Below are 21,171 nucleotides of genomic sequence, written 5' to 3'. Positions count from 1 at the left end.
ATCATCATCTTGCACTTATTCCCAACTCATCAGCAGACACCCTCCATCACTGAACACACACTACACGGCTTCCATTGAAGAAAATCAAGGCGGCCGTGAAGTCTTGTTCATCCCGAAAAAACTTATGCACATCGGTATCATATTTTTATTGAAATCTTCATAAAGGTACGTTTGAATTCTCTTCTTAGGCACCATTTAAGTTCTATTATTCTGAATTCATCATGAAATATTTAACCATGCATGTTGGATATGGCTTACATAAGAAATTTGCATGTTTATGTTGAGCATAATAGTTTTCTTACCTCTTCAAGTTTTTCCTCACGTTTTTCTTTCTTGGAACATTCAAGGTCTGTTGGCTCATGTCTAAGGGGTGTTTAAGGGTCCCTAGGATTGAGTTGGATGAGTTCATGAACCTTGAATAGGCTGGAAACGAAACAAGAATAGAAACATGCACCCGGTGCGCAGGGTGAGCAGTTCTGGGAGAATGGTTGTAGGGTGCGAGTTTGAGGCTGGTTCTAGTTGTGTTAGAACCCAAAGACTTTGGGAAAGGTCCTCCAGGTGGCTTTACGGCCGGTGATGGCCGGAGCTTGACGGCCAAATAGTCTGAAGTTGGGATTAGTGCTATGCGCGCGAGCAGAGAAATAGGTTGTGTTGTAATGGTTCGTTCTCCTTCTACAGGGCTTGGTTTGAGGTCATATTTTTTGGGTTAATACACCCTAGATGTTGGCTAAGTATTGGCGTTGGTTTCATGGCCAAAGGTTGCCGGAGAAAGGAGAACAAAACGAATTAGTACAGCAGCTTAGAGCTGGTCGTTAGCATAAATCTGCTTGTGTTGAGTTCTGAATTTTTGGGTATATTTCGGGCTGGGCTTGGGCTGGGTGGTCCGGGTCGGGTCCTTGGTTGGGTCTGTGTCCGGGTCGTGTTAGTCGGGCTTGGATATTTTTATTTTTGGACCTATTATTAGATTAAGTGTTAATTTGGGCCTAAGTTGAATTAATAAATTTAATTGGGCTACTTGGGATAATATTTTGGGCTTAAATAATTATTTATGGAAATCTATTAAATTTTATGGGCCTAGAGTTCGTGAAAGATATTGGGCCAGTTTTGGGGTGTTTGGGCCCAATTGGCCAGTCTAGGTGATTAATGGGCCTTAGCTTCGTTATTGGGTCAGACATGTCTTAATGAGTTTGAATAAATTATTTGGGCTTAAATGTAAGTTAATGGACTTAAGATGAGTTATTGGGCCAGTCTAAAAGTTATTGCGCCTAAGTCTAAGGAGTCAGCAGCCTGAACCAATCCATGAAAAATATGCATGATCCGTAAATATATATTTAATTATTGAATGAATATTATAAGTATGGAAAAGTATTATTTTTATGTTTATATTATTAATTAATTAAATATATATTTACGGGCGAAATTTTATGAAAATATGATCATGAAGAAATTTTTTTATGATTGTGCATGATGAATGATGATATATGTATGATGTTGGGCATAAGAAAATATTTTAAGAAAGTTGAAGTGGGTGTGTGACAATCCACGGGATTGAAGATGGGACGCCTAGGCCCGGAGACCTTTCCATACGACACGGGACTGTGGGTCGGGATACTGGGGACCGATTGCCTTTCCATACGACTATGATTATGATTATGATTTTGCCTACAGATCCGGGGTCAGCCTAATGAAGGGGCCAAGAGGTGGAGATCCTACCGCCATTTACGTTGGTTTCTAGATTGATCAATCAACATTACACGTCACACAACATGGATATAACCTTCAGTAAATTTTTATGTTATGATATGCCCTAAGTTTTATGCATGATGAATATGTATGTTAAGATCAGGGCCGTCTCCAGAAAATTGAAGGTCCTAGGCTAATTTAAGATCTATATACATTTTTTTATTAAATATAAAAAATATTACATATGAACTGGTAATAATTAATCACCAATTTATAATTTAATAAATCTATTGCATTTTTTTCTCGTCGAACTTCCAGATTAGAATATTACTTTTCTCGTCATGATTCATAAGCAAATCTAACAAAACAAATATAAAAAAATAAATAAAAATATAATAACAAATATGAATCGATGATATGAGATGTAATATAAACACAATATACAATTTATTTTAGATGTTAATAAAATATTAATCGATGAATTATTTACTATCAAATTTTCAACAAAATAGAATCAATACACTAATTTTATGTGATAATCAAAATTTCAAATTCTTACGACTAAAAATAATGACATAAACAATTTAATTGAATTTTTTTTAAAAAAAAAACTAAAAATAAAAAATATTTATAACATAAACATAGTAAGAATCATCAAACTAAGAAAACATAAATACTTGATTTTTAGTTTTTTTAAATATAACAAAACAAGTACAAATTATAATTTAAATACTAAAATATGTAAGGAATTAAAATCTCGTAATCAAATTTCAAAAATAAAATAGTTAAAAATTAAATAAATACACCAATGCATTATACAAAAAACGATACGATAATTTACCCACTTTGAGCAACCTTACTCTTGAAAGAAAAAATTTAACGAAAAAAGAGTTTTGTATCTTATAAAATATTTTTTTATTTTTTATTTTTACATAAACAAAACAAATTACCAAAATAAAAAAATGTTAACTTTTCAAATTTTTTACAAAATATTTAAAAATCCATGAATCATAATCCATCAAAGATTTTGAATAGAAAAAATAAAACATACATATATAATATAATTTTTTTAAAAAAAAATATTGAGGCCCTACCTTAGGGGAGGCCCTAGGAAGCTGCCTAGGTGGCCTCCCCCTGGAGCCGGCACTGGTTAAGATTATGTATGATATATTTATGTTATGATCATGAAATAGAAATGTTAAGAACATGTGCATGCATATATATAATATATTATGTATATTGCATGTATTTTATGTTTCATGGATTTTAGCATGATGTTATTATGAGATAGAACGTGTTGAGCCTCTAGGCTCACTAGAATTAAATGGTGCAGGTGAACCAGCAGTTGATCTAGAATATATTGTCAGACTGATGGTGAAGACGTTTGAGCCTCCCTGCAGCCGGCTAGCCCGTGACCTATGCTCATGTTTATGTTGTGAATGATTTTGAATATTAATACATTTTCCGTACAAGTTTTATTATTTATTTATGATTTTATGAATTTTATGTGGAGGATTTTAAAGGTTTTTGATTTGAATGTTTTATGCATTAATTTATGTTTATTTTAAAAATATTTAATTGCATGCAATATTATGAAAAATTTTAAGTATAATATTTTATGGAAATTTATTTTGAGTTTAAACATATTTATATATAATTATTCTTTTTATACGTTATAGATATAAAATATTAAATTATAAAAAAAATCAGTAGTAATAGTAATAGTCGTTTCATTTGGTATCAGAGCAAGGTCCTTGGAGGGTACTAGCCTGCTTCGTAGAGTTCAAAAGTTGCACTACCAGTCTGTAAGTTTTAATTTTTTAATTATGTTCATTTATGAGGCTTATGGTTTATGCTTTAATGATTTAAGTTATGAGAATTTTAATTATACTTAGTTATGCATGCGATTCAAGTGAGAGATTTATGGAAATTGCATTATGTCTTCCCGAAGAAGTCCTCAGGAAACCACTACCAATAATGGCGATCAATGTGGGGTGACGAACCAGAATCCACCACCACTACCTCAGCTTATACCGTTCGAGAGAGCTAGCGTGGATATGTTGGCTGGAAGCACGAGGCTTCCTGAGCACTAGGTTTCACAGCCAAGGAAGCCCCATGAGGAGGAAGTGGCATAGCGATTCAAGAAGCAAGGGCTCAATGAGTTTAGTGGTACTACAGAGCCACTTGCTACTGAGGAGTGGATTGATCTTTGGAAATCATCTTTGCTTATATGGGGATTACTGATGCTGGTAAAGTAAGGTGTGTTATCTTCATGCTGAGAGAGGATGTTTTTCGGAAAATATTTCATTACTGAGGCACGTGACAGATTGATTCGAGGGTTTATGAGTTTTGCTAGGGAGACAAGCCTGTTGCCGAATACGTGATGCAGCTTGAGCGAGGATGCCATTTCGTGCCCTTAATTGTTGGAGATGATAAAGAGAAGATGAGACATTTCACAGATGGTTTGAGATCGGATATTAAGTACAATGTGTATAAGGTTGATGTAGTGGATTACAAAGAAGCAGTTAATAGGTCTTTCAGGTCCAAAAAAAAAAAAGAAAAAAAAAAGGAGAGAAGTGAAATGAAATCAGATTATCAGAAGAAGAGGTAGCTACAACAACCTTTTAGGGGTCAGACTTCGCAGCAGCCAGTGAAGAAGAAGTTCACTGATCTGTTTAAAGGCCCAAATCCACCTAGACAACAGAGGCCCCAAGGCCAGCAGAAACCGCAATAGCAAAGGATTAATGGCCCTAGCACTGGAGTTAAGTTATTTGTCAGACTTGTGAGAGATTCCATCCAGGACCGTGCATGAAAGGATCCGAAAAGTACTACCATTGAAAGGAACTTGTTCATATGATGATGAACTTCCCAAAGAAGAAGAATGTTACAAGGCATGTTTTTGTCTGCAGGCTGAGGAGGCAAAACCCGGACACTTCTCTTATCACGGGTAATCTTCTCTAAAGTTCCTGATTTCTGATATTGGGATGTTATTTAAGAATTGTATGGATAATTACTTGATGTATTGTAATTGTAACCTAGGATTTACGGGTGTAGGATTTGTTGAATCGGTCAACTTGGTAATTAGTATGATCAGGATTGAACTTTAAATGGTAATTGGATTTAATTGTTGATTTTAGAATTATCGTCTATGTCTATTGGAGAAATTTTCTGAGTGCAAAAAAAAAATTATTATAAGAGGTGTTGCGACATTTGCTTTGATAGATTCTGGAGCGACGCACTCTTTTATCTCATAGGCGTTTATTAGGCGAGAAAAGGCATTATACCTGAGGTTAATCCGTGTTATAATGTTATCGTGCCTTCGGGTAAGATTATTTCTACCACCAGCGTGCTCAGTGGAATAAATTTAGAGCTACAAGGGCAGACAATGAGAGTTTATCTAGTTGTACTGTCGAGGTCAGGATTTTGATCATTTATCATATGAGGACTATAATTTTTACTAAGTGGCAGAGTCAAGTATGAGTTCTATTGCAATATGAAGAATCCAGTCATAGTAAAGAACAAGTATTAAGTTACTAGAATCGATGGTTTATTTAATTAGTTGTAAGGAGTTTCAAGGTTTGACAAGATCGATTTGCTATTTGGATACCATGAGTTGCAAGTCACAGGGAAAGAAGTTGTCAAATTTGCATTTCGAACACATTATAAACATGACTTAGCTGGTATTATTAGACTACTCGAACATCAAATCGAGCAACTTTAGGATGTAACAAGAGCAGGATCAGAGTAAACTATCGAAAACATTGAATTCATATATGGATCTAGAACATACTGCATGATAAGAATTGAGAATTTGATTGAACTTAGTAAATTTCTATCATTAGGACAATACAATATAAGAGAAGAACAAGGAGTACAAGCAAATTCAAGAATAGAGAAAAAATTTGGGGTGGATATTCACCAAAAAATATACACGAGAAAGATAATCATGATATTTACATGGAATAACATTGGAAATGTCATCTTCTTATGCGAGATCTTGAGGAAATAACTTGTTGTAGAAAGAATAGGTTGAGTGGTCATATTTATATGGCGAGATAAGAAGAAAACAAGCCTTTTTGTGACCGTCCTCTTTGACCTTTGGCGATCGAATCACGTGTCTGAAGATATTGAGGATTTTGTTGATCTGCATAAAATTTCAAAGCATATTTGCAGCCGACTTGGAAAAACATATTTTGATCCGATTTAATTTAGACAAGAGAATTGGAGCAGTGTCGAGGACATATGAAATTTTTGGAATCAATTAATATGGTTAATTAGTTGAGACAGTGATAACAATGTTATTTTTGAATCTGCAGTATTTCTTCGTTAATCCCAAGTGTTTGGCGATATTTGTTTTTATTGAAACAATGAATAAAATACTTGAATTATTGAAACTGATGCAGAGATAAGTTTCATCTCAAAAAGATGTTTATGTATGATGATTCCAGAATTTGATTTAAAGTTCATTGGACGAATGTTGATATATATAATTGAGAATTACTTATATTATGAATTTGCATCTGTTTTGCAAACAGATTTCAGAAATTGGTAAAGTAATTAGAGTCAGAGTTGTTAAGGGTTGTATGATGGACGTGAATTCTCTTTAAATTCTAAGTTGTTGTATTTGGTATTTAAGCTACTGTCTTTGGTGATTATAAAGTCTAAAAAAAATTGATTGTTGGGTATGAGTAAGAATTAGTCTGATTCCATGTAACAACGATGTTGATAAGGATTAGAAATTTCAACAAAAGCCTATGAGCGTCAACTCTTGTAGGGTGCAAATACGGAAAAGTTAGTTCGTGATCATGTTCTTTAAAGGTTTAGCTTATGAAAGGCAAGATATGTGTTTTTGTACGAAGGGAAAGATCAATACGAGGTATATTGAGCCTTCAAGATTTTTTTGACGATTGATATGTTGTACTACCGTCTAGCACTACCACTTAGTTTCAAAGTAGTACAAAGTATTCCACGTATTCGTGCTATGGAAGTTCATCTTGAATCCGTCTTCTATTTTAAATTTTGAGCCTTCATTGCTGACTTCAGAGTTATCCTTTGAGGAGATACCAGTGCAGATATCCTAGCACGTGAGGAAAGGAGGCTTAGTACGCGGACTATTTCGATGGGCAACATATTATCCCAAGGAGGAGGCTACTTGTAGGACTGAGGCGGATATGAGGACACATTACCCGGAGTAACTCGGTACTTATCTTAATTTCGAGGACGAAATTCAATTTAAGTGGGGGAGAGTTGTAACATCCTAAATTTTCCTACGTGATTTCGCATGCATAATTAGAAAAAAAAAATAATTAATTTAAAATTTAGTAAAAACAGTTAAATGATTTTATGTGAATTTTGTGAAATTATTTACATGTTTTAAATTTTATTTTAGCAATTAAACTGCAAATATGAAATTTATAGAATTTTGAGAAAACGTTTTATTCAATTGCGTAATCAAGACCGTGGACGAACGAGGTAAAAGATTTTCTCAAAATATTTTTAAAAAGGATTTATGAGCCATAAATTATTATTTTAAGATTTTATTTGTAGAAAATAAAAGTTTTATTATATATATATAGGTATAGAAACCCGATTTTTACCAAAATGAGTCATTTTAAAGGCTTTTACTAACCTTTAAAAAATTCCACCAACCATTATTACGAAAATTCCAATTTATTTATCAGATATGATAATGGACTTAGTGGTGTGTTGATTTAGTTTATTAATTTAACAAGAATGGACCCATTTTTATAATAAATAAATAATGCATTATTGGTTCAATAATGACATTCATAATGCATCATCATCTTGCACTTATTCCAAACTCATCAGCCGACACCCTCCATCACTGAACACACACTACACGGCTTCCATTGAAGAAAATCAATGCGGTGAAGTTTCGTTCATCCCGGAAAAACTTATACGCATCGGGATCATATTTTGATTGAAATCTTCACAAAGGCACGTTTGAATTCTCTTCTTAGGCACCATTTAAGTTCTATTATTCTGAATTCATGAAATATTTAACCATGCATGCTGGATATAGAAATTTGCATGTTTATGTTGAGCAGAATAGTTTTCTTACCTCTTCAAGTTTTTCCTCACGTTTTTCTTGCTTGAAACGTTCAGGGTCTGTTGGCTCATGTCTAAGTGGGGTCTAAGGGTCCCTAGGATCGAGTTGGATGAGTTCATGAACCTGGAATAGGCTGGAAACGAAACAGGAACAAAAATATGCACCAGGTGCGCAGGTTGAGCAGTTCTGGTAGAATTGATCGTGTAGGTTGTAGGGTGCGGGTTTGAGGCTGGTTATAGTTGTGTTAGAACCCAAAGACTTTGGGGAAGGTCCTACAGGTGGCTTTACGACCGGTGATGGCCGGATCGTGTTAGTCGAGCTTGGGTATTTTTATTTTTGGACCTATTATTGGATTAAGTGTTAATTTGGGCCTAAGTTGAATTAATAAATTTAATTGGGCTACTTGGGATAATATTTTGGGCTTAAATAATTATTTAAGGGAATCTATTAAATTTTATGGGCCTAGAGTTGGTGAAAGATATTGGGCCAGTTTTGGGGTATTTGGGCCCATTGGGCCAGTCTAGGTGATTAATGGGCTTTAGCTTCGTTATTGGGTCAGACATGTCTTAATGAGTTTGAATAAATTATTTGGGTTTAAATGTAAGTTAATGGACTTAAGATGAGTTATTGGGTCAGTCTAGAAGTTATTGCACCTAAGTCTAAGGAGTCAGCAGCCTGAACCAATCCATGAAAAATATGCATGATCCGTAAATATATATTTAATTATTGCATTATTATTTTAATTATGAAAAAAGTATTATTTTTATGTTTATATTATTAATTAATTAAATATATATTTTCGGGCGAAATTTTATGAAAATATGATCAAGAAAAAAAAAATTTATGATTGTGCATGATGAATGATGATATAAGTATGATGTTGGGCATAAGAAAATATTTTAAGGAAGTTGAAGTGGGTGTGTGACAATCCACGGGATTGGAGATGGGACGCCTAGGCCCGGAGACCTTTCCATACGACACGGGACTGTGGATCGGGATACTGGGGCCCGATTGCCTTTCCATACGACTATAATTATGATTATGATTTTGCCTACGGATCCGGGATCAGCCTGATGATGGGGCCAAGAGGTGGAGATCCCACCGCCACGTACGTTGGTTTCTAGATTGATAAATCAAATGACACATCACATAGCATGGATATAACCTTCAGTAAGTTTTTATGTTATGATATGCCCTAAGTATTATGCATGATGAATATGTATGCGAAGATTATGTATGATATATTTATGTTATGATCATGAAATAGAAATGTTAAGAACATGTGCATGCATATATATAATATATTATGTATATTGCATGTATTTTATGTTGCATGGATTTTAGCTTGTTGTTATTATGAGATAGAACGTGTTGAACCTCTAGGCTCACTAGACTTAAATGGTGCAGGTAAACCTGCAGTTGATCTAGAATATATTGTCCGACTGGTGGTGAAGACGTATGAGCCTCCTTGCAGCCAGCTAGCCCGTGACCTATGCTCAAGTTTACGTTGTGAATGATTTTGAATATTAATACATTTTCCGCACAAGTTTTATTATTTATTTATGAGTTTATGAATTTTATGTGGAGGATTTTAAGGGGTTTTGATTTGAATATTTTATGCATTAATTTATGTTTATTTTAAAAATATTTAGTTGCATGCAATATTATGGAAATTTTTAAGTAGAATATTTTATGAAAATTTATTTTGAGTTTAAACATATTTATATATAATTATTCTTTTTATACGTTATAGATATAAAATATTAAATTATAAAAAATCAGTAGTAATAGTAATAGTCGTTTCAGATTATGTTACGACTCAGCATTACATATAAGTTTTTACGATCAAGCATGCATAAGATATTCTCAAGATATTATTTTGATATGATATGGGCTTGCATGCGATCTTATTATATATTATTTGTTATTACTGGATGGAATATACTGAGCCTCTAGGCTCACTAGATTTAAATGATGTGCATGTGATGATGATCTTTTATTTGAGGATGTGGTCCCTATTGGTGGTGAGGACGTCTGAGCATCCAGGGCAGCTAGCACACCCGTTACCACTGCACGATATGATACAGTTTATTATGGAATTTTTATACATTATTATTTATTCCGCACATGAATACTATTTTCTATTATTGTTTTGCATGGTTTGAGATTTTAAACGGATGAATTAGATTATTATGACAGATTATGATTTTACGTATTTTTGTTATAAATTTTTCATGCTTGAGATTTTAGTTATGTTTAAGTATTTAATTTAATTTCATGCAAATGTATATATTATGTATTATGGAAAACTATTTTAAGTATAAATACATATATGTATGGGCATATATGTAGCATCAATATTTTAAAGTAAAGTATTTTTTAAAAAAAAATTCTAGTATCGTGTCTTTTCTTATAGTATGACAATTTATTATTTTTGTCGTGTGTGCTTTTAAGTATTCGACGTATGAATTAGTGATATATATGTTTTGTGTTAAGTTTTGAATATTTGAAAATAAGAATATTGTGGAGTAAGTTTGGTAAAAACTTGGATAATCCTTGATAAGATTTAAAGGTTTGCATGGTTAGTGTTACCAAGTTAAGTTGTATTGGGTTTGATGTTCAAATCGATACGTTTAAATAAATAGATTTGGAAACTTGAAACCCTGACTCATAGATGTTGTGATGACTTAGGGATGAAGATGTAAATTTTATAGGCTTGTGTAATTAGTCAAGTGATGCTATTGAATCCTGACTTTTGGTGATAACAAAATAATATATCATTGTTATAGTATGGCCGCCATTTGTATGTAAAACAGAAAAAACGTATACCAAAAGATATCAACCGATTGGAAGACATCGACTGTTTACAGGCATCAGCTGAACTCTTGGACATCAACCGACTTTCACATATCAGCTGAGTCCATAATGTAAATCAGTTGGTCCTCAAGACTTAAACCGATCTTAGCAATCAAAATAAGTGTCAACTGGAATACAAGTCTCGAGGATATCTAACGACTTCATAAAGTCACAAACACATTGTAACGGATCCTTGACAAGACAACTTAAATGCAAAAGTACAGAGCATTTAAGGAGCCGTCTTACAAAGCTCGGAAGATCATTAATAGCATTTATTATGAAGACATATTGAAAGGACATTAAAAGAGCTTCGAGTACAGATATTTGAAGATAAACAGATCTTAGTCTTACTCCACAAAACAAGATATATTATCTGACATACATCTGTTTGAAAGGATGTTTCTTACCGTTGACACAAAGGGATAAAGACGTTGAAGATTGAGATATATATATATATATATATATCAGAGCCAAGCAAAGAAAAAGAAAAGATACGACAATCAAACTATCAAAGCTTCTGAGCACTCGAAATTGTTTTCAATACTCTACTGCTCATTCAACCCTTCGCTCAAACAACTCTATCTTTTTAGAGATATACTCAAGGGTTACTCAAATCCAAGCTATTGTTTGAAGAACATCGACAGATCCAAGGATTTGAGATACTAAGCTTTCAAGAGATTAGCCATTCATCATCATCAACCGAAGAAGTTTGATAAGAACTTATAATCTTATCAGTGTAAATCTAAGAGTTCCAATTTAGGCAGTGATAAGTCCTAACTTAGATCGGGTGTATTACAAGACGTTGTAATAACCAAAGTCTTCTAGTGGATCCTTCCGAGGAGGAAGAAGGGGTGACGTATGAGATTGAGCTCCGAATATCCATAAACAATTCTGTGCACATTTACACTACTGCATCACATCATATTTTAAGTATTGTCACCTAGCTTAGTGAGAGCCATTTTCCGCACTACTTTAGTAACTCTTATTTATCTAGGAAGCTGAGAAAAATCATTTAAGTAAATTAACATTTGATTAATCTTATCATGTTATAGCATAAAATCATTAGAGTGTATATTAACCCCCCCCCCCCCCCTTCTTCTACACACACTACTGATCCCCAACAAAAGCATAACACAATGGTTATAATTTTGGGTTTCAATGTTGGGTATAATTTTAAGCTTTAGCTATGGCCTACGAGTTAACGATATATATATTTTTGGAGTAATTTTTTTTTGTGTAGGAATATTCCAGCAGCTTAGTAATGATTATTGAGTTTCTATTGGAGATTGATGTAAGAATGCAATTTGAAACAACCCTCACTTAACCCCTAATATTGAATAGATATTAAAATAATGCAAAATCTTCAAAAAAAAATCGGCATGGGCTTTTTAAAACATTTACAAACCACCTGTCTCAACCAGCACATAAAAGACTAAACTAAACGACATAAAAGACTGAACTAAACGAGGCAAAAGGCTAAACAAAGAAACGAGCGAGAATTTAAAATAGAAATAGTTCAAGGTTTGCGATTGCCAAAATTTAACAAACAAGTGTTTAACATGCCAACAAAACTGATCTAGAAGTTCTTAAATTTACATCTAACAAATATACAAAATAAAAGACATCAAAACTATTTGTTTAAATAACATCTGCGGAAGACTAGCATAGGTCGGAGGGATGTGACAAGCCCGCATCACATTCCACTCAAGAGTCATGTCCCTCGATCTCATCGAAAGTCTAACTTGCACCAAGAAAAGTAGTGAGCCTAGAGACTTAACAAGTATAAAGCATTTAATAATGAGGGATACATAATACATGCACACGTCCTTTAAAATATCTGTACTCAAAATATTTTTGAAACTTTCCTCGGAAAAATGCTTGAAATTAAATGTAGATAAAACTTGGAACTCTGAAAAAATTGCATACAATGAACTCACTCAACTTTAACTCAAACTCACGCTTGAAACTTTAACTTTACTCATGCTCTTAAACATAAACTTTCATAAATTTTAACTTGAACTTTCCTCTGTGAATTTAGATCCTTGATTGTGACCCTATTTGTTTTGATCGATCAATGGCTACAGTACTATGCCGGCGAGGAAGCCAAGATTTCTCCCGGTCCCTCCTTACACGTCTGGTTGGTAAGGAAACCAAGATTTCTCCCGGCCCCTCCTTACACGTCTAGTTGGTAAGGAAGCCAATATTTCTCCCGGTCCCTCCTTACACGTCTGGGTGGTAGGGAAACCAAGACGTCTCTCGGCCCCTCCCTACATGTCTAACGTTACAATCAACTTTTCTTTATTCAAAACTTTTACTTTAACTCATCATCAACGCAAACTTTCACTTGACTCGAAAACGCAAAGGTCTTGTACTTGACTTGCTTAAAACTTAACTCAATTCGAATGATTGAAGCAACACACTCGAATACACAACTTTAGAGGATGAAAACACGCTTTAAATCAAAGAAAAATAATGATTAAGTGGCTGCCCCCTAGGCTAGACTAAACAACCAAACTCTCATTTTCCCTCAACCAAGACTCACCACGAGCGTTCAAACCGAAAAACCACAACTCGACCTTTTTTTAACTGAATTGAGTTTCGCTTGAACCGACATATCCTACACACCCTGTACTAATCAAGTGTCCAGCCCTTAACCCCATAAATTCAATAGACCAGCCCATAAACCACGGCACTAGGACAACCCCCGAAAACGCATAAAATTTCTGCACCGACCACTTGGAACTAAACTGCCCTTAACTTGACTTTCCCCTATCTGAAACGACTCCAACTTGAACCGTCGACCTACTCCTAACATCCTTGGCTACTTCCAGAGTCAGCCCCTTAACCAAATCTTGAGTCTAAGCTTGGCCTAAACCTCGCACTACAAGAAAAAAAGTCATAGACAAAGTTTTTTCCGCGTTGTCTATGTGGCTGAAAAAGCATTGTTACAGCCAGTGTTGTAAAAAAATCCGCTTAATGACAACATTTTTTTCGCGTTAACTTTTAAATCTGCTCAATGACAACACTTTTTATGCGTTGTCTTTTTTAGAAAAGACAACGCTTCTGCAACGCTTAAAAAGTGTTGTTATTTATACAATAGACAACGCAGAAAAAAGCGTTGTTGTTGAGCGAACTTTTTTACAACAGTGCCTTTAACAACGCTTTAACTCCCATATGACAACATTAAAAAAGTGTTGTCTTTTTTCAAATAAAAAACAAAAAAATAAAATTTAATTCACAAATTTTCAATATTATAAAATCACTCAAAATTCAAAATTTCGAAAATAAATTTAAACATACAATCTTCTAATATTATAAATCATTCAAATACAAAAAATAATTGAATTCTAAACATAGGAATGCCTCCAATAGCCCGACATAATATGAATGGAAACAAATGCATAATCTGCATACTGAAAATGTTCACCTCATCATCCAAAAGCTCCAGCCTCTCTCTGCTCGTAGTCGCAGGAAGTCCTGACTTGAATATACTATATCATGTAATAATAAAGTTGTGCATATTAACAAAAAAAAAACTTAGAAGGTAAAAATACTTTATCTGCTGCAATTTATGAACTATTGTATGTGAAAATGAAGAACATGAGAAAAGAAATTACGGTGTCATCAATAGAGAATCCCTTTGTACACCTAATAAGATCTCCAGAATTTGAATTTTGCATCACGTGAAATGAGAAAGTGAAACCTAGTTCCTTTTGCCTACCGGGAGGGGTTAACCTAATGCTTTATGTATAAAACATTTACCTCGAACTCGTCCGAGTTTGATACCTAAAACATTACACAATTAATGATCAATATTAGTGCGATAAGCGCGATGAAATCAAATTTAAATAGAATGGATGAAGTTTCAATTCCAAGAATCTTACAATCACAGAAGAAACGAGGTGAAAATAATCTTGCAATGTCCAAAAACTTCAATCTGAACCCGAGCTTAAATAATTCCTAAGACTCGAAATACAACCGTGTGGAATAGGTACAACAACTTCTCACCGGAAAACTCGTCGAACATGAATGAAACGGGCTGAAAAAAAATAGAGCTTGGCTCAAATATTTTCTATTTCGAATCTAAACTAAAACGCAACAAAACAACCTGAAATCGAAAATAAACAATCAATAGGAACATTTAAGAACATGTATACCTCAAACTTGTCCAACGATTGAACCTACAACAATCCGATAATGTATATAACAACATAAAATAATGAGAACAATCATATATATATGAAGAAAAAAATCAAGGAATTTTAATGTAGAAAAATCACCTCGAAAAAAACACAGCGTGCTAATGAATCAAAATCAGCCCCGCATCATTTCAAGAAACCTTCCTCCTAGCCTAGGTGACGGTCGATGACGACAACCTTCTAAAGTAGCTGAAGCATGCATCATATCATCAGGAAGGTCATCATTATCATATGTCCAATTATAATCATCTTTCCGATAGCTACAAGTATATGACCCTGCTCTTCGATCTGAAACTTTGACAAAGTAAGACAATAAAAGAGAACAATAGAAATGGTGTTGCAGAACCAACTTCAAATAGTAAAAAATGCTCACAAGATGATTGAGAAGAAGGTAGAGGCCTACAATGAGCATTTCATTAAACAATAATTTATGAACTAAACTTGGAATCAAGTAAAAAAATTAGAAGAAAGAAAACACTATTGAAAGCAAACCTGCCTAATGGAGGTAAACCCCCTGCAACTGATGATGATGATTGCCTCTTAATATTTAGAGCCTCCAGGTTGGATAATGGATCAACATCTGGAGTGGTTAATCTCCTGTTACTACCCCTTCCGTGAGATAACTTCTGCACGAACATTAATCAGGAAACGAAGAAAATCTAAAGCTATCTAAGAAAAAGAAATTCAGCTTTGTGACATCAAAATGGATAAGGGCAATTCAGCTCACATTTTTAGAACCGTTATCTGCATACAAATGTCATATTATGTGATACATATAAATGAGAAGCATAATTACTCAAGAAAATTCTATGTTACATGGTTTTTATACTACCTATTATAATATGTGATGGAAATGATGGAAACCAGAAAACAACATTTAGTGAAAAATGATTTTTTATATATATTTTATCAATGAAGCTATATATATCTAAAATTGCACATGATTAAATTAAAATTAAATTTGAAAAATAGCTGAACAACCTTACTCATAGGCTGTTTTACAGAACATGACATTGAAAAGAAAAGCTAAATGAGGTGTATCATGCTTTCCGAAAACTCCATGTCTCCCCAACTACTACAAGATGGAAGGACAGATACAAAAGATTAAAAATAAAGTACTGTGAAGCTAATAATTCCTCATTAGCATCAATATGATTTTGATCAATATGATTCTGATCAAGATAAAAGACATGCATTAAATTTGAAAAAAATGTAATAACAAACGCAACAACAAACTATTCGAAAATTCCCAAAAACTGAATTTGAGATTTGAAAGCCAAAAACTGAACCTGCAGACTCGAGGAATCGTGTTCGAAAATTCCCAAGAACATAGCATAATCGAGCTAGAAACGGAGCAGGAAGTTGTAATATCCCAAAAATCCGAATCGCTGCATAAAGGGGCTGGTTAGTTTCGAAATTCTCCTAAGCTAAAACACCATCCACCCACAACTGAAATCTACGAAAAACAATTTGGAAATCTTGCATATTCACACAGTACCTCTCGCGAAAAGGGTTTGAGTAGGGTGAAAATCTCTCAAGTTAAAAAAGGCAAATATTGACGATGCCCAAGTTGTACTAAAAGATATACAAGAATGGAAATCAATTATCTAGAAGCTGAAAACATGTGGAGTAACAAGATACCAACCCTGCCAGGTAGTCTGGTACATTTAAATGACTAAAGATTCTAGCTTCAGATGATCAAAGGTAAGGCAACTCATTACTTACAATATTTTAGAAATACAACAAAAAGAATTCAACTAAGCACAAAGAGAATAAGAGCTCAAAGTTAAATAAAGTTGAAGAGTAACACATTAAGTCAAAAGGGATCAGAATTAATCGAATTCGACCTGAGTCCTTATTTAGAATCTGCTTTAAAACAGGTTATGCTCAAATAAGTTAAAATTTCCCACAAACCATCTTTCCTAAAAAAGATTGTTGCCTCAACCAAACAAAGGCCTTGACATCATCCTCTTCGGATGCCGGAAGAGGGTTTTCGGGTACCAGACGACAATTCTCACACAGCCATACTTGAAATAGGAGTTGATAATGCATAAATCAAACGCATTCAAGAAATGATTTTAAGCCACTAAAATCATGGAAGCAGATACGCATATATTCAAGTTATTGCTAATCTATATGACAACATCACAACATAATATATATAGAATTACCACTAAATCATTTCAAGAAATCAATATCAAACACTCAATTTTTAACCAACAATCACATTACCACAACGATTTTTCTTTTGTCATTAAGCTTACAATGAAAGGAATCGGACAAAGAACACAAGAAAAAACAAATGAGTGATTAATCACAATAACCAAAGCAGCAGAAGAAAGCAGAAATGGGGAATCCCGCGAAGCACATATATTCAAATTTGAAAACATTCAAAGCTCCAAATCGCGAGAAGCAAAAAATTACACTAAAGCCAAAAGATAGAGCGGGAGAATAGGGTCACAAAATACCAACAATCGCTGCAAATGGACCAGAGACAAGGGCATGTCGATAATTTTAGCAAAAGAGCAGTTGCGACACTCTTGCCGGAGAAGACCACTGTCGCCGCGGCCCATCGGAGCAGAGGCATCACCACTTGACAAGGACAACCGACCAAGCAACAAAAAAACTTAACCAAGCAACAAAAAATCGAAGGAAGAAATGGGCAAGGCGAACTCTTCCATCCATCACCCAGAAAGTTTACACCCACAAGTATGTGACACCATTCACAGGAACCTTTCATAGATTGATAGCGTAATTACCTGAATGATCTTGATCTTGAGAGATTTTTGTTTACAGGAAGAAATGGACAAGGCGAAATCTTCAATCGTGCGTAGTGTCGACTTCCACTGTTGTCAATGACCATCTTTGTTTTAGTGTCGACTTCCATTCAGCTGTAACCACGAGTAAAAATCTGCACACGCTTCACTATTAACTTAGGCCCCTTCGAACCCTTTACCAAACCATTTTCTCAACTTCCAGCCTACATTCTAACCTTATCACCACCCTTTAGTCGACGTTGAACCCTCGAGACAAGCCCTCACAACCGAGGCTAGCTCAAAAACCCAACCAATTGCCGACTCACTCCCTTCCAAACTCCAAAACCACACGGCTACAACTACCAACCCGGACAGCCCTCTTAACCAACCTATTGACCACATAAAACCTCACCCATAACACCATTATAACTCCAATTAACTAACCTAGGCAGCCCCTTAAGCATTTCCATCCAAAATTTTAGAAATGAGCACCAACAAATCAAGTAACACGCTGAAATTTTTCAAGATACACTAGCACCTTCAAAAATCAATCAACACATTTCTCAATTCAATGTTCACACAAGAATTGCAATGATACCTTAGATTTAGTCTAGGTCCTCGCAAAGTTCGGACTCATTAATTTACTTGAAAAACTTATATATATATCTATCCTTAATCAAAACTAGCCACTTACTAAAGTTCGACTAAAATTCATCCATAAGAAAATAACTTATAATAGTAACACCACAATTAATATATAACAATGCGCAAGTTAATAATCTTCGACAAACCCTTACTTTCTCATTACGGTTACTAACGCCACATAGCGTCCACAATAATTCCTATGCCTTGTCTAAGACTGAAAGGAATATTGATACACTCATTCTGTAACGCCCAGAAATTCGTCACATAAATTCGCATGCATAACTAGGGGATTTTATAATTTTATAATAATGTGAAAATGTGTTAAATTGTTTTTATGAGTGATTATTTAAATTAATTGATTTATTTGCATGTTTTAAATTATGCTTTATGCATGGGACACATGATTTTTGTTTTTAATGATTTATGAAAATAAGAATTTAAAGTTACGACAGTCTTAAAGTCAAAAATATTAGTTATGCATTGCGATTTACGTGGGGAAATATGTGGTGGTGCAGTATGCCTCCTAGACAGATGAACCGACGCGGGAATCCTCCAACTCCTCCTCAGCAAAATTCGCTCACAGCACTGGAGCAGGCTTGTGCTAATATGATGACAGGGATCACCGCACTGTTGGAGCAACATGCAGCACGACCCCGACTTACACACGACGAGGACGTTGCGGAACGGTTTCAGAAGAAAGGACCGAAGGAGTTTTCTGGTTCCACTGATCCACTCGTGGCTGAGGGGTGGATCCGTTCCTTGGAGACCATATTTGCTTATATGGGACTCACTGATGCCGATAAAGTAAAGTGCGCGGTGTACATGATGAAAGACGATGCAGCCCTTTGGTGGGAGGGCGCAGTTCGAGGTGTGAACCCACAGACTTTGACATGGGAGGAGTTCAAGCAGATGTTCTTCGCCAAATATTTTACTGAGGATGTGCGCAGCCGAATGATTCGGGAGTTCATGAGTCTCCGGCAGGAGGACAAGACGGTGGTTGAGTATATCAAGCAGTTCGAGAGGGGGTGTCATTTTGTGCCCCTGATTGCTGATAGTGCCGAGGAGAAGATGAGACAGTTCGTCGATGGGCTTAAAGCGGACATCAAGCATGATGTACGAATGATGGACGTCACCACTTATGAGGCAGCGGTGAGTAGGGCACTACGATCCGAGGATGGTAGGAAGGAGATCTTGAGGGAGCAGCAGAGGAAAAGGCAGTTCCAACCATCGTACCACGAGTCGTATCCACAGCAGGATGCAAAGAAGCAGTCCATTGGGTTGAAGGGCCCAAATCCACCGAGACAGCAGGGATCTATCGTTCCTCGTGCAGAAGCACTACCTCTCTGCCTAAAATGCCAGAAGCCCCATCCAGGACCGTGCATGAAGGGATCAGGCATGTGCTACCATTGCAAGGAACCGGGACACATTATGCTGCACTGTTCCAAGAAGAATGCTGCCGGACGAGTTTATGTGATGCAGGCGGAGGAAGCAGTACCGGATACTTTGCGCATCATGGGTAATTTTATTTAACGCATTAAATTTGTCGCATTTGGATTGCTCGATTCGGAACTACACGAGGAAACTTGTTCTTGCCTAGAGTTTGTTTCAATTTCGAGGACGAAATTCCATTTAAGGGGGAGAGAATTGTAACGCCCAGAAATTCGTCACGTAAATTCGCATGCATAACTAGGGGATTTTATAATTTTATAATAATGTGAAAATGTGTTAAATTGTTTTTATGAGTGATTATTTAAATTAATTGATTTATTTGCATGTTTTAAATATTATTTCGGCATTTAAATCTGTATGATGTGATTTATGAATTTATTTGAGAAAGTTTATTTTATGATCGCGTAGGCGGGACCGTGGACGGACGAGATGTTGTTTTTACCCAAAATATTTTATGAGATTTTTAAGAGCCTTAAAATATTATTTTAAGGTATAATTTAAAGAAAATTATGGTATTTATATATATATTTATTTATGTGCTAGTTTTTACCCAAAATAAGTTATTTTAATTACTTTTATTAACCTTTAAAAATCTCCTATTTTATTATTTTGAGATTATTAAGTTTTTAGCAAATTATCATGTATTTATTTTAAGTTTAAATTATAGTATTTATCTATCCTAATTATTTATTAACTAATTAACCTAGTTTATCCTAAGTATCTACCCAAAATCCCTCCCAAACCTACGATCGTATCCCCTAGCCGCCTCCATCACCCTCTTCTCCACCATCTTCATTGTTCCATCAAATATTTCTTAGCCTCATAGCCGAGCGTTAAAAGTTTTAGGGTTATTTAGAAGATTCGTTCGTCCCGGCGAGCCCGATACGCGTCGTTTACGTCGTTTTGTCTAAATAATTCTCAAGGCACGTTTGATTCCCTTCTTGAACACCATTTACATCATATTATACTGATTTTATGCATACAAGATCTGATATTTCATGTGTATGTGGTTTAGAATGATGAACTTCATGGATTTTGCATGTTACTCACGTTTTTTGCAAATATGGCACAGTTTTGAGTTGTTTTTGGCCATGCAATGTTCGAACCTGCTGTACCTTGGTTAGGGGTCTGATCTAGGGTCCCTTAGGGTCAGTTTACGTGAGTGGTTAGGGCCTGGAAGTGGCTGGTTGAAGGCTGGGTTTGGGAAGGGCAGAAGCTGTCGCGCAGAATTTAAGGGGGGAGAAGATGAGTTCGTTCGAAACATTTAGCTGCTGGTTCGAGCTGGGGTTAGGCCTCTTAGGATCGGCAGGACCTTGGGGTGGTCCTGCCAGCGGTGCTCCGGCCAGGGGTGGTCGGAGCTAGGCGGTCGAATGGCCAACTTGGGACTGCTCATGTGAGGGATGAGAGGAGAGGCTATGTTTTTGGCAGATGTGGGTGGGTTCCTGGTCGAGAGGGGTGGATTCCTGATAGGGCCGGGTCTTGGGCCCGGGTCGGGTCTAAAGTGTTGGGTCAA

General features: G+C 35.4%; 1 protein-coding gene across 1 annotated transcript; it reads left to right on the top strand.

Moving 5' to 3' along the window:
* The first annotated feature begins 18,710 nt into the window (after positions 1 to 18,710).
* LOC140879344 (uncharacterized) lies at positions 18,711 to 19,739 on the top strand. Its single transcript, XM_073283022.1, has one exon. It carries the CDS (start codon positions 18,711 to 18,713, stop codon positions 19,737 to 19,739), a length of 1,029 nt encoding a protein of 342 aa, XP_073139123.1.
* The last annotated feature ends 1,432 nt before the right edge of the window (positions 19,740 to 21,171 follow it).

The sequence above is a fragment of the Henckelia pumila genome, chromosome 2, assembly GCF_033568475.1.
Source record: "Henckelia pumila isolate YLH828 chromosome 2, ASM3356847v2, whole genome shotgun sequence".
Lineage (NCBI taxonomy): Eukaryota > Viridiplantae > Streptophyta > Magnoliopsida > Lamiales > Gesneriaceae > Henckelia > Henckelia pumila.
Note: the sequence above shows the minus strand (reverse complement) of the source record. Positions and strands in the feature narration are given on the sequence as shown.